The sequence below is a fragment of the Perca fluviatilis genome, chromosome 21 (genome assembly GCF_010015445.1).
Source record: "Perca fluviatilis chromosome 21, GENO_Pfluv_1.0, whole genome shotgun sequence".
Taxonomy (NCBI): Eukaryota; Metazoa; Chordata; class Actinopteri; order Perciformes; family Percidae; genus Perca; species Perca fluviatilis.
This window is the reverse complement of record NC_053132.1, coordinates 31,315,612-31,330,873: the sequence shown is the minus strand read 5'-3', so window position 1 is coordinate 31,330,873 and position 15,262 is coordinate 31,315,612. Positions and strand designations below refer to the sequence as shown.

General features: G+C 40.2%; 1 protein-coding gene across 3 annotated transcripts in view; it reads right to left on the bottom strand.

Moving 5' to 3' along the window:
• The window catches only part of jmjd1cb (jumonji domain containing 1Cb), a 162,187-nt gene extending 147,160 nt beyond the window's left edge, over window positions 1-15,027 (bottom strand). For all 3 annotated transcript variants that reach the window (XM_039787520.1, XM_039787521.1, XM_039787522.1), the window contains exon 1: window positions 14,643-15,027. In XM_039787520.1, coding sequence (XP_039643454.1) covers window positions 14,643-14,798 — 156 coding nt within the window. In that variant the 5' untranslated portion in view covers window positions 14,799-15,027. The remainder of the gene's footprint in view (window positions 1-14,642) is intronic.
• Between the last annotated feature and the right edge of the window lie 235 nt (window positions 15,028-15,262).

Genomic DNA, 15,262 nt, shown 5'->3' with positions numbered 1-15,262 from the left:
TTTAAAGCATCGACAGCAAAAAGGTATGTATACAGTACATTTTGTCATATCATTATAAAGTTATTAATTTGTTGAATAGATGCTGCATTAGTAGAGAAAGAACAGCACAGTATGTTTGTTTGCTTTCGAGGCTGAGATGACGCTAAACATTTGTAGTAGGCTAACTTACCTCAAGTGGTTAAAACACTGACAAAAATAAACGCAAGTCCGACCCAAATGGATCGTCCACAATCCCAAACGGCACCTCGGATTCATATTTAGATAATTTAATAACAGTTAAACGTAGAGACTTACTGATTGCTGCAGCTAAAAGCTAACGAATTAGCCGTGTCTTTCTAGCCTTTACAGGTGATTTTCTATCCAGCCTGGAACTTGTGCCTTTTTTCGGGGTTGTTGAGCATTAAATCCAATGATTGATGTCCATAATTCATCACGTTTTCGGTCATTTCTGCCGCTAACTCCGTGCTACCGACAAGGGAATCTCCCATGATGCCTTTGTTTATGTTTTCAACCAATGGGAAGGCAGGTCCGTCACACATTACGCCTTATATGGGCATCCAAGCGAGAACAGAGAATATATAGTGGGAAAGATCGATCCCTCCAGGTCAGAGATCGTCTGTTACCATTCTAAACCGTTCTACAGAGAAGAATGGCGTCACTGTTTTGAGATTTGGCATACATTTGGGCCTTTTTTGAAGAAATGTAAATAGTTTGTCCTTTATATGAATTATAATGCTCATTATGTTTATTTTTGCACTGGATGACTCCAAATATGTAGGAGAACTGTTTTAGACAACACACATGCTTGTGTAGCATTGCTGTGGGTGTATCTATTCTAAATACTATCGGTCGATGAATTGGTTATCGGCAAATACGGCCCAACCTAGCTATCAGTATCGGTAAAATCCACTATCGGTCGACCTCTACAGCGTTCCACTCTTTATGACAGCATTCTATTCCACTCTATATGACAGCGTTCAATTCCACTCTATATGACAGCGTTCCACTCTATATGACAGCGTTCAATTCCACTCTATATGACAGCGTTCCACTCTATATGACAGCGTTCTATTCCACTCTATATGACAGCGTTCCACTCTATATGACAGCGTACTATTCCACTCTATATGACAGCGTTCCACTCTATATGACAGCGTACTATTCCACTCTATATGACAGTGTTCTATTCCATTCTATGTGACAGTGTTCTATACGACAGTGATCTAGTCCACTCTGTGACAGCGTTCTATTCCACTCTATATGACAGTGTTCTATATGACAGCGATCTATTCCATTCTATATGACAGCGATCTATTCCATTCTATATGACAGCGTTCTATTCCACTCTATATGACAGCGTTCTATATGACAGCATTCTATTCCATTCTATATGACAGCGTTCTATTCCACTCTTTATGACAGCAATCTATTCCACTCTATAGGACAGCGTTCTATTCCACTCTATATGACAGCGATCTACAGTACAGGCCAAAAGTTTGGACACACCTTCTCATTCAATGTGTTTCTTTATTTTCATGACTATTTACATTGTAGATTCTCACTGAAGGCATAAAAACTACGAATGAACACATATGGAATTATGTACTTAACAAAAAAGTGTGAAATAACTGAAAACATGTCTTATATTTTAGATTCTTCAAAGTAGCCACCCTTTGATTTTCTTGATAACTCTGCAAACCCTTGGTGTTCTCTCAATGAGCTTCATGAGGTAGTCACCTGAAATGGTTTTCACTACACAGCTGTACCTTGTTAGGGTTAATTAGTGGCATTTTTTCCATTATTAATAAAAAAGCAAAGGGTGGCTACTTTGAAGAATCTAAAATATAAGACATGTTTTCAGTTATTTCACACTTTTTTACAAGTACATAATTCCATATGTGTTCATTCATAGTTTAGATGCCTTCAGTGAGAATCTACAATGTAAATAGTCATGAAAATAAAAAGGAAACGCATTGAATGAGAAGGTGTGTCCAAACTTTTGGCCTGTACTGTATATGACAGCGATCTATTCCACTCTATATGACAGTGTTCTATTTCACTCTATATGACAGCGTTCTATTCCACTCTATATGACAGCGATCTAGTCCACTCTATATGACAGCGGACAGCGATCTATTCCACTCTATATGACAGCGTTCTATATGACAGCGTTCTATTCCACTCTATACGACAGCGTTCTATATGACAGCGTTCTATTCCACTCTATATGACAGCGTTCTATTCCATTCTATATGACAGCGTCTATTCCACTCTATATGACAGCGTTCTATATGACAGCGTTCTATTCCACTCTATATGACAGCGATCTATTCCACTCTATATGACAGCGTTCTATATGACAGCGTTCTATTCCACTCTATATGACAGCGTTCTATATGACAGCGTTCTATTCCACTCTATATGACAGCGTTCTATTCCATTCTATATGACAGCGATCTATTCCACTCTATATGACAGCGTTCTATATGACAGCGATCTATTCCATTCTATATGACAGCAATCTATTCCACTCTATATGACAGCGTTCTATTCCACTCTATATGACAGCATTCTATTCCACTCTATATGACAGCGTTCTATATGACAGCGTTCTATTCGTTCTATATCCTACCACTTACATATATGACAGCTGCTTCTATATGACAGCGGCTCTATTCCACTCTATATGACAGCCGTTCTATTCCATTCTATATGACAGCGGCCTTTCTCTATATGACTCTATGGCTTCTCCACTCTATATGACAGCGCTCTATATGACAGCGTTCTATTCCACTCTATATGACAGCGTTCTATATGACAGCGTTCTATTCCACTCTATATGACAGCGTTCTATTCCATTCTATATGACAGCAATCTATTCCACTCTATATGACAGCGTTCTATATGACAGTGATCTAGTTCACTATATGTGACAGCGATCTATTCCACTCTATATGACAGCATTCTATTCCACTCTATACGACTGTATTCTATGATGATATTCTACTCTACAGTATCTATTTTGTAGTCAAGACAGTAAATGCTGTGTAGTCACTGAACACAGAAATAAATCATATTTATATATTACACGTTTCTACACCGTCTGTACTCAATTTTATTATGTTCTAAAACCATGTGTAAGGTAGTCCAGTTGAACTAGCTCTAAATAAATTCAGCCAAGTTCAGTTGGTGGAATCGTATGTCTTTAGTAGGTTTATTCTGTCTGGAGTTCCTTTCTTTCCTCTGGCTCTGTGCTGCTGTATTGTGCTGTAATCCAGGGCTGAAGGAGTTAAAGTTCTGTGCAGTGGGTGAACTCAAAGGAACTGGCGTTCACGTGGCTAAGCCACTGTTGCTATGGGAGAGAGGCCAGACAGAGGAGAAAAAAAACCCTCTCACTCTGTCTCTCTCACATTCCCATTTTCTCTCTCTCTCTCTCTCTTTCTCTCTCTCTCTCTCGTTCTCTTTCCCTCCTCCTCTGCTCTCTCGTTCTCTCTCTCTGCCAAATAGCCTGGCTGGCTGGAAAACCAAACGACTAATGAGAGTACACAGCTCTCCGTCTCCTTCTCTCTCCTTCTCTTCATTTTTCAAATAACATTCACTCTCTCTTTTACTTCAGCCCTCTAAAACATCTCTCCCTCACTCTGTCTCTCTCCATCCGTCTCTCTGTGTAATATCAGAAAGCAAGCCAGTGAGTCATACACCAACAGCACAATGCCAGGCTGAATATTCCAGTGTGTGTTTCAGTCCTTTTGAATCCTACCAGGAATTAAAGTCAAGACCAATTCAAAAGAACAAATGAAAGAGACCAAGCTGAGAAAAGAAGCATACATATGACCAATTATAGCTACTAAAAGCAGTATAAATATAGTATATTTATATGAGATAAGAAAAATAAAACCAGGGCACTCATTTTTAAAGGAGATGAAGCTCTGTTCAGTAAAGCAGATATGATGCAGAGTGTACAGCTATCTCTCCTCTGAATTCCTCTAATAGGTTTGGAGCTGCATAAAATAAAACCATCATAGTGTTATGAAGAAACAAGCAATAGTGCAATAGCTTCTTGGACTGGTAGCAACAGATATCTGCGTTCTCATTTAAACTCCAAAATTTCTTTTATCAATCAATTATTTGTTTAGTGAAACATGGGCTGTGTCTCATTCCGCATACTCCCGTCAGTACACTGCTAATGTGCACTGACCACTTACTGCTGTAGTGCCCACTTTCGATGGTTAGTATTGTCCTAAAAGGAACACTTATATTAAAACACTTACCGGAAATGACGAGCGGGATGAATGTGACGAACGCAACACGTGAACGTGATTTTCCAGCCCACTTTCCTGTATGGAAATGAGGAGCGGCCGGCTCGGCTTGCCACCTCTCAAAATCTTTTAAACTGACCTTTGTCGATCTAAAATGAAGACAGATTCAGCAACGTTATGGCCTATTTCTCGCTTAAAATGTTTTCAGAAACACTATTTTCGTAAAATACGAGATCGTATTCCGTCTGACAGTCCGTTTGAAATTCAGACCCACGTGACGCGTTCGTCCAAGGGCTCCCTTCCGCTTTGTAGTCAAGATGGCCCCCGTTTAGTGCGAGTAGGGTCCATCGTTCCACACTGAACTTTTTGACCGTTTTTAGGGGGTCATCCGGGTATTTTCAGTACAAGTCTGACTTTTTGCGTTATCTACACGATATACTTAAAACTAAGTGTTTGAAGTGTGCAAGTAGGCGCTTTGAGACACAGCCATGGCTATCACATATTGTCCAAATAACAGTCCACAAAAGCCAAAGAAAGTTCATTTACTGTCATATATGACATAAAAAGGCAGTAAATCTATACATTTGATAAGCTGGAACCAGCAAATGTTTGGCATTTTTGCTTGAAAATCACTGAAACAATGAATGAGAATAATTGCTGTAAACAGTTGATCAATAATTGACTGTCAGTATGTGAGTGGAAGTATAAACTGTCATTGACCTTTACAATTAAAGGTGATTCCAACCATGAAAGGCAAGAACAGAGCTCAGTCTAAAAAAAAACATTGTGCATATTTGTAATGATTTTCTGCACAACCAAACAATACTCACTTATATTCCTTACTGCAAAAACAGATCTAGTATAATATAAACCCTGTTATTAATGTAAAAGACAAAACAACAGCATGGCATATTTGAACATAAGAATGAGGAATAATGGAAAAAGCATTTATTTTATCCTCGGGACTTCATAAAGGTGGCGTGGTTATGTTTACAATGCCTGGTAATACACATTATCCAGTTAGTCCAATGAATGTGAAAGCACATCCTGGGGCAGGACAGGGGAGATCAGGAGCAGACAGGAAATGAGAGAACAGGTCAGAGTGGACTGAAACAGAACAGGACAGGGAGAACAGGACAATAGAGAATACAACCAGACAGGACAGCCGAGAGGGAAACAACCGAAAAGGACAGGGACTGGGCTAAAGCTAAGGGGGTTTTAGTAGCTAGGACACAGCTCATCTGACAATCTAAGGCTTGTTCAGACTGCCAGCCCAAATGAAGAAGTGTGTTTGCCAAATAAATAAATGAAAAGCATGTTGAAATTGGTAATGCTTGCGCCCCCTGTACCAAACACTTACCGAACTGAACCGAAAACCCCCAAACCGTGTAACGTTACTTGACGCTTTTATATCCCCTCTGGTTGACATTTCAGGAACACACAGTTACATTAACAAATGTACCGAACTGAATCGAAAACCGTGACCCCAAAACCGTGATACAAACTGATCCATGAATTTTGTGAACCGTTCCACCCCTGGTAGGATTGGGCATCGAGAAACGGTTCCAACTTGGGATGGTTTCAAAAATTACAATTACAATGGAATCATTTCTTTATTGTAATCGTTTGGAAAATTTGGTTTAGAATCCAATCTGTTCCAAACTTTACATGCAAAGGTTTTGGTTTCTGTAGCGGCCACCGTACTTCCAGGCGCTTGTTATGTTGCAGCCATGGAGCACAGTAAGAGGCATTCTAGTGAGGCATTATTTTTACATTGAAAAAGTCCGATAAAATTGTAACTCACCAATGAATCAAAATAAAATGTTCCGTTTTATCAGTGAAATAAACATTTGACCCTTTTCAACTCCACCCCTCAAAGAACCAGAATCGAAAAGGTGTAGGAATTGGAATCAAATGCCCAACCCTAACCCCTAGCCTGTTTTTGTTCATCCCAGAGCAACCAATGCAATGAATTTGATGATGACAAGATTGAGTGTACTACATTTCAGTGTCAACTGGTGTCAGTGAGGTCTGCAGACAGACACGTCATACAGACAGGTAGGGCAACATTCCATCGGCGCCGGCTTTCTCCAACAAGGTAAGTAACGATTACAGGTTCACCTCAGGGGGCAGAAAGCAAGACACTTTAGTCAGCCTGTGTCCCAATCCCAGAAATAAGCAAAATATAAAACAGCAGTAGGTGAGCTCTCGTCTTCTACTCAGAAGAAAAGATACAGCCAAACTAGATGGACACGCATGAACTACACTTGCTCGATCCATTTGGAAGATGTTCCAAACTGAACAAGCACAACCTCCTCATTACTGGCTACACCAAAATAGCTTCCCTCACATTCTTTGGTAAAACAGTCTCGTTAGAGGGCCGGGACCGTATTCCCTGACAGCAGTGTTCGAAAAATACACAGGACAGCTCTGGGTCCAAGATATGACTTGGACTGACATGATTGTTTCAATGGAGCTTAGCAAAGGACATTTATAAAAAGTAGGACTTAGTGGTAGTGTGTAAGTGTCCAATGGTGGTTTGGTTTTAACCCTATACTAGAGGCTGTCCATCCCAACAAGAGTACAAATTTGGAAGAAATACCAAATATCTGTAAACAGAAAGTGCCAGTTTCAGTCTAAATATCTCAATAGTGGGCTTCAAAACCATACCATATTTTATCAGCTCCTCAAACCACCAGCTATCTCAAATCAGTGAAGGGCGCATTGGTGTGATGGAGAGCCAGGTGCAGTCAAGACAAGCTGAGGTTATTTCATTCCATATTCAGGACACAGTCACGGTTACTCTGGGCTGTTTTCTCGCTGAATGTTTTACTACAAATACTATCTGTTTTTTCTGTTGAGGATAACCAACATACAGTTCAGCATAGTTAGCACTTGTAATGCCTCTCTTTTATAAGTGATGATTATCACATATCAGTGGTCAATCTGGCAAAGCTGTTTTGCTCAGTGTGCACTGACATCATTTCAGGCTATAAAAGATAATTTACTGTAATCTCTTTATCTCCTCAGACATCAGCATTAGCCCTTGCTACACCTGAGTGAAATAACCACTTTTATCCAGCATTAAAGTACTGGTCTTACGATTTTTAAGGGGAAAAACATGGTGACTGTAACAACTGTTAGATTTCACCTAAATTCTAAACACAAATCATCCAAGCATTTGCTGACTGGTCACTATGTATCTGACTGGACTGAAATCCATTCTTGAGTGCTTGCTTTCTCAAACTTAAAACTCTTGTTGCAAAGGGAAAACTATATTTTCCCTATAAAGTATATGGAAGATAAGCTGTAGAATTCCCCATTAAGTCAAAATGTAAGACCAACAAAGACCACAATCTTTCTACAACTGAGATCCAGTAGGTGGTCACTGTGAAATGTTTTACAATCCTCTGGTGTTTGGAAGTTAGTTATTTTGGTTCTGATCAAGTTCCATGGGTGTTCTTGTGTCAGTTTTCTAGATATAATGTATTTTTAGCATTATACGCCTCTAAAATACAAATTCCATCGGAGCCTTGCGATGAGAATATAAGTAGTGTTGCACAGTACACCATTCAGGTCTGACATGGTCCTGCAGAAAACCACAGCAGCTGTCGAGTAGTAGAGCCTAATGTATTCCCAGGGTTATCTGGGAAGCCTGCAAGCCTATAGGAGACTTTATGGCAGCCGTGTGTGTGTGTGTGTGTGTGTGTGTGTGTGTGTGTGTGTTTTTTTTTTTAACAGATGGGGGAGGGGTACAGCCAGCAATCCAGCCAGCCCGTCCTGGCTTCAGATTACATTTTGTTTCCTTAGGCACCAGAAAACAAACCACTAACACTCTGAGTATCCAGTTACTGCGCTGCCCAAACACCGCATAACCAGGACGTCACATAGCAGTTCTGCAGCTTACTGTGCAAATATCAACTTGATAAATAAAGATGCATTACAACACCATGGACTGCTTTTATTTGCCTTCCCTGATTGCACTGAAATTCATTATAACAGCTTCTGTAATAATGAGCAAGCAACTGAGCGTGTGACGAGTATCTGTAGTTGTCAGCACAAAGACATACTGCACTGTGAACCATTAGATACATAAACATTAAAACATACCTGAAGGTTACTCAGTGAAAATAAATCTCCCTGTAAATGCCTTTGGTAGATGCATTATGTATCTAGACCTGTTGATATGTCTATAACCCCTTTCACCAAGCCTGTTCAAGGCCGGAATGTTGTGCCGTTATTCCGCCTCGCCGTTCTGCATGAAAGGTATGGACACTAAAATCACATACTGGGGCAACATTATGCTGGCGTGGTTTGGTTCACTGTAAAAAAAAAGAAGTCTACTTAATGGCAGATCTTCTTTACAGCAGTATTGTGGAATCTGTGTAAAAGAGGCTTATGTTAAGGCTGACTGTACAAGATCAATAAACCATATTCTCATATACTTAATGCAGTACAATGTCAATCCTTATTGTTCTTCGCATCTCTCGGTATATAACAGGAGTGCCTCCACTCACTACTGCGAACACCAGGGATGTTAATGATTAACCGCTCATCCGTTACCTGACATCAAGAATTTTGACCGATTAATACTATCAGTTAAAACAATATTATTAAAACAAAAATAAAAAAGGAAATAAAATATGTTTTTTGTATTGTAAAAGAAAATTAGCCTATACAATCTATTTCTTAACTCCGCATGTGCGGCACGGACGATTCAACCCGCTGGTCCTCATCGATATAGTTTTATGTGTCACGTAGCTCTCCGCTGTGAGCACCGATGCCATGGAAGACACACAGCAGCTGAGAACCTCGCAGGTGGATGTGGTGGAGACGGGCTCTGACATATGCTCCACGGACAGCGCGGAATTGTGTCGGTCGCACGGATGGGCAAGCACTTTCAGGAAAGGGGCTGCATATGCCCACGACAATGCAAGCGAAACCGTGGCTGCGCGACCGGTATCGTACAAGTCCGCGGCTGTCCACAGATGCAGAGCAGAGAATGTATGGCGAACGTCCTAAATGGCTGAACTGGGACTCTGTTATCTGCTTGTGGGTTTATGATTGATTGATGACGGTCGAATATCAGTCATCCCTAGTGAACACTAAAATCACAATATCACAATTTGCCCTGCCACACTAATAAAGGAGTGTATGCTGTATATTATAGTAGTATACTTTGAGTCAATCATTTAATATTTTGGAATAGGGCTGGGAAATCCTTATCATGATACTAATAAGGACATGTTCCGATATCGATATATCAAAATATGGTAAATGTATGCAAAAATCACATAATTTTTTTTTTATCAAACTGGCTTTCAAATCAATGAACTGTGTTCGACTGTTACATGAGACCACCTCACCTCATGTGTGTAAAACAAAAACGTATTAGGTAACTTTGTTACTACGGCTTATTGAGAAAAATGAAGACATCATGTCATCACTTTACACAGACATTCGATAAACAATAATAATGAACCATCATCCAGGCCTATTTTGGAGGTTAATAATACTAACCAACCACCAACTAACCAACTGTTACTCTACAAAGAGTGGTGGCCTGAGAACAAGAGCAAACTGAAATATACACAATGCACTGAACAGCATTCAAAGGTAATGTAAATTTCCTATTGGAACAAATGGTATAGCCAAATCCATGTGATGGTACATATCTGTAACAGCCCTTCTGAAGCATCTACGTTAGAAGGTAAAAGCCTCTCTCCTGCAATGTTTACTCTCTGCGTCTCTGGTTTGTGTTTGTACTCTAAACAATGCTGCTATTCACGACCCAAAACACACTCACACACAGCTTAATAAAGTTCCTAAGCTGGCTGAACTGCAGCACAGCAACAACTACTGTACGCATGGATTCTGTATGTGGAAGGTTCTTCCCCGGTCACAGCCTGTAATTTTCTGCTGATTAGCCACACATAGATGAACCTCAGGGCACAACCCTAAAAACAAACTAGCAGCACTGCTACTGTACACACACACACACACACACACACACGCACACACACATGGTGGACTGTAATGGAAAACAAAGGCTCCTATAGGCAAAGACCAGGCTGCCCTGCTCTTTCCATTCATTGTGAATCCAGATGAGTGTGGCAGTTTTAGCTGCTGAGCTGTTTTTCAGCTTGTGTCCCTCAAGTCCCACCAAAAACCAAGTGTCTGCGAGGGGATTACAATGCTGTTCAGATGCTCCGTATTTCCCTCTGTGGGTCACTGCTGCACAGATTCTCAGCTCTCTTGTCTATCAGTCTCTGTTGTTGCCATTTGAACTCTGTCATGTAGTTTTCTGTTTTCAGTTTGAGACTGTCCCTTCAGTGCCAATACTGGGCCACTGTATAGGAATTTACAATGCCATTAATGGAGTACTATATTTTAATATTTGGGGGCTTATTCTGAACTTTTTCTAATGCCAGGAACCAAAAGAGAAATGTATTCTTCTTCCTTAAGAGCTGAGCTAATTGAATGCATTGTCATGTTTATCAGGTAAAGAGCACTCAAACAATGAGAAACCAAATGTATGAGCGAACGACTGAATGACTTGCTAAATAAACTAATAAATATTAGTGGAAACATTTAGCTCAAATGTACAGTCAACAAAACTGGTCTCTAAACCTTACATACTATTTGTTCAATATATTTAATAAGCAGCATGAAAATATGAAATCAAAAAACCAGAACTGAGCCTCAACCCACTGTTGCATAATATCAGATACATTATATCATATTTACTAATTGGTTATGAGCTCATTGTGTAATGTGGACTAAGGGTTAGACTATAAGGCAGTGCATTTATGGCTTGCGACTGAGCACATAGAATATCGCAAAATAGTAAATGGTTGATTTGTATAAACAGTTAAGCAGCCCACGGTTATTACTCCAGTGACTCTGTTTAACATCCACTGCAATTACTGCCATTATATATCCTATACACAGAATTGGCTCTAAAGAAATTAAGCAAACTGCATCAGTAATACTAACATTAGTTTCATTGTTTCGCCCACAGCGGCTCTAAGCCAGTCAAACTGGTTTAATCTACTGCTTCCCTAACCACAAATACACCATTTAATATATGTTAAATGATCTGACATAACAATAATAATAATGATAATAATAGCCTACCACGTACAGCTATCATTGCTTTGCTTAAAAAGTTGTAAAGAAATGTCAAATCACATTAGACTCGGGCTGCAACTAGGCTAAAACCTGTTTTCATTATCGATAAATCTGACGATTATTTTCTCAATTAATTCATTCATTATTTGGTTCATAAAACGTCCAAAAATAGTGAAATCTGCTTATCACAGATACACACATTATTTCACAGAGCCCAAAGTGCCGAGCTAATTGAACATATTGTCAGGTTTACCAGGTGGAGAGCACTCAGCAAAACGAGTCCTCAAATGGTTTGTGAGCTAATAACTGCATGACATCTTCAAATTACTTGTATGGACCAACGGTCTAAACCTCTCAAATAATCAGTTCACTATCATTTTAGACAAGGAGGAGCATATACTTCTCACATGTTTCTTTTAATCCAGGGTTGTAAAAGACTTAGGTGCACTTATTTTGTTTAAGGGTCCTCGCTCAAGGACATTTAACATTTTTCCATTTAAAAAAAATGCAATTTTACATAATTTTGGATCATTATTATTACCATATCTGTGACTAAAACGTTGGAAAAGCTAGAGCAGATAATAGATGAATAATACTCAAAAAGCTTAAAGACAAAACTTGCTAAAGAAGTCCACTGGACACCGACTACAATCATTAGATCTGATAAAAGTCAATTAGTGACATTCATTGGCTTATAGGTGCTGCCCAAAACAGTTTGGGTGCTGCACCTAAGCTTTACAATGGCAGGGAAAACCCTGTAATCTGATGATCAACCGACTGCTTCAGTTCTAGATTAAAAGGTTTCGATATTTCAGAACAGTGTGTTGAGTTAAATGTGTATACCCGAGAATTTAAATGTTGCTTAATGGCTGGTTGTCTGAGACTGATCTCTACATCAATTTATATTCATACGTATTAATTTATATCGACTGCTTTTGTAAATTGCATTATTTTTCCACCAAGATAATACCTATGAACCAATAAGTGGGGAGCCGTTGCTAACCCAGTATACTCCTGCACTCAACGGTGTAACTTCGGTTTGAGAAATGGGGGGCCACAAAACAATAATTAAGTTGACCATATTGATAAATAATGACAGAAAGAATAGTACTAAACTATGCATAAGAAAAAGATGTCTTACTTTCTTTATTGATTAAAATAGGGGGCAATCACCAAGACTTATAAATAGAATAATAACAAAGTAATTTGAAAGTGGGGGGGACGCAAACAGGATTTTTGATATCCACAGTGGAAATTATGCCCTAGCCTGTACTACTGGCCTATCTGACCACGTACACTTGACAAAAGGCCTGACAGCTTGGCTTGACACACTTCTTCTAATCTAATCTCCAATCCTTCTCCACTGTATTCAGTCAGCTAGTTAAGCCCCTTGCTAATGAGAATGTGCCCCATTGTGTGGAATTAAACCAGAACACTACTCACGGCCTAAATCACATCACACACAAGGACCAATTCTACAACGGAATCAGGAAACTGGGAGCATGTTTGTTGTGCGTAGCAAGTACATGCAATATGCTGCGTAGATGACGGAGCGTGCAATTACACATGAGAGAACTGTTTAGCTTTGACACTGTATGGAATGGAATTATGTCACCTCACTGTTCCTGTCAAAAATAGAAAGCCAACTTTGACATAAATGCATTAGAGAAGTGCAGAATGACCTAGAGCTATGAAGCAGTGAAACCTGGAATGTATCTACATCTCATTAAAAGCACCATGAGTAGTCAATGACATGTGACACTAAGAAGGACCTGTGACATGTATGCTGGCCTAAATGTATTATTTAAAATAGCCTACACATATGAACACAAGAACTGAACTACCACCGATGACTCTCAAATTAAATCACACATAAAAAATAACCCAAAAAGAGACCTATAACCATAATATAATAGTAATAGATAGGAGTAATATCTGATGACTTATGGTTTTCACAAAATAGCACATATGTACACACTAAATAATCAAATCAGAACTGTGTTGGGGTTTGGCCAGTAATCTGCAGAGGGGCAGATAGAAGGATTCTGTGAACAAAAGAAACGGGGAACAGGCACACTGTACAGTGAGGCAGAACTGTGTATTTGCCAGCCAAGGGCTTGTCAGGGCAAATATTTCATTGTTTGCTGGTTCTGGCATGTTTACCCATTATGAAAAGCTCTTTTTAAGGAGGGGGGAAATGTAGACCAATATATTGCCCATATTTTTTTATCAGTCCCCGTCTGCCTATTGACTGCATTAACAAAGCAATTATTACACCTCAAAACAGGATATACGTCTGCTCCTGAAAAGCTCCACAAGTGACAACATGGAGGTGTCTTAAAATTATAGACAATATATTACATGAATACAAACTGCCTATTGTTCAGCCTGCAGCAAGCCAGTTTTGTGTTTTTACAAGTCCCAGCATTCCTGCCTCCCTGTCCAAGTCGGAGGGGCTGTTGTCCGCCAGAAAAATTCGGGCAGAAGGGGCTTTCTGGTCGTTTATCACGGTCAAATAATGTGGATTGTGACCAATAACCACGAGATTATATGGATTAGCTCAACGTGAAGGCAGTAACGCGGGGTACATCTAGAAAGCTAACCATACCTCCGTCAGCTGATTTGCAGTGTACAGCAGATTATAGCATTTAGCTGCTCGGGACTCAAATTCCTACACATGCGTTTACAAATGTAGCCGCTCTCAGGGATCAGTTCAAACTCCAGGTGTTGCTTGTTGACAAATGGATTCTTTTGAAATCAACGCTTTACATTATCCCTTATGATTTGAAGGCAGTGTAACGTTACCTGTATGGAGCCCACTATGGTTGAACCATTCTTAGCACTTACTAAATATGAAAACAGGGAGGCTTGTCTTAGCCACAGTAGGCTAAATGATTTACAAATGAAAGAAGTCTGAAGATTTTTAAGTAAATAATCAGTGTCTGGACCAGCGCGAGCTGCTTGCTTTCCATAACCCCCTACTGGTAGTCTGCCTCCCAAGATAAGTGGCCGAAATAACTAGACAAACTTATACACGCAACAATGATAAATATTTTGGCGAAACAATGTTAATACCAGCGCTATACTCATTGGTCCAAAAGAGCCACAATAACTAAGAGAAAGCCACAACATAATTTTCGCCTGGCAAGCCTACAACATTGCCTCGCTGGTTAGCCACCAACCACAGAGATTTTCCCATTTGCTTTGCATGTAACAGACCAAAGATGAGGACAAAGTCAGCGTTTCCCTTACCGTCAGGTCGGGAGTGTCGCTGTCACGATGGTTAACGGCTCGTATGACCCCGGACCTCCACGGCCAACGACCGAAGTCGCCGATTTCAGGCGGCTCGTCCCCGCTGACACAGAGGAACCGCTTCCCGACCAGCTCCGGCCGAGCCTCGACTGCCATGGCCCTATGCTGGTCAAAACCCCCCCTCGAAAAAACTTCCCAACAACGACGCCCTTACAGACCTGTCATTTACGACATTAAACCAGTTCTAAAGAATCCAACAATAGAAAGAAAATAAAAAAGGAAAATATGTAGTTACTAAACGCTGAAAACCCGACCCGGGGGATTTAAATGTGCAGCAGTCTCCACCCGCTCAAGCGTCAGGCTCTTTTCTCTCAGCATATAAAAAACGGTGGAACACTGAACCGCATCACCGCCGCCATCCATACTTGTGTTTCTCCGCTGGATCCCAAGGCATTCACAGGCCGCAGCACGGTTGTGTCCCTCCGCTCAATTGAACCCTATCGGTACTATTTTCGCAAAACTACTCCTAGAACTGCTCGTAACCTACTTGTAGATCTGCCACGACTACTGTTAACAGCAAGTGAAGACAACTTCTGCTTATATTACGACTGCAGTAGCAC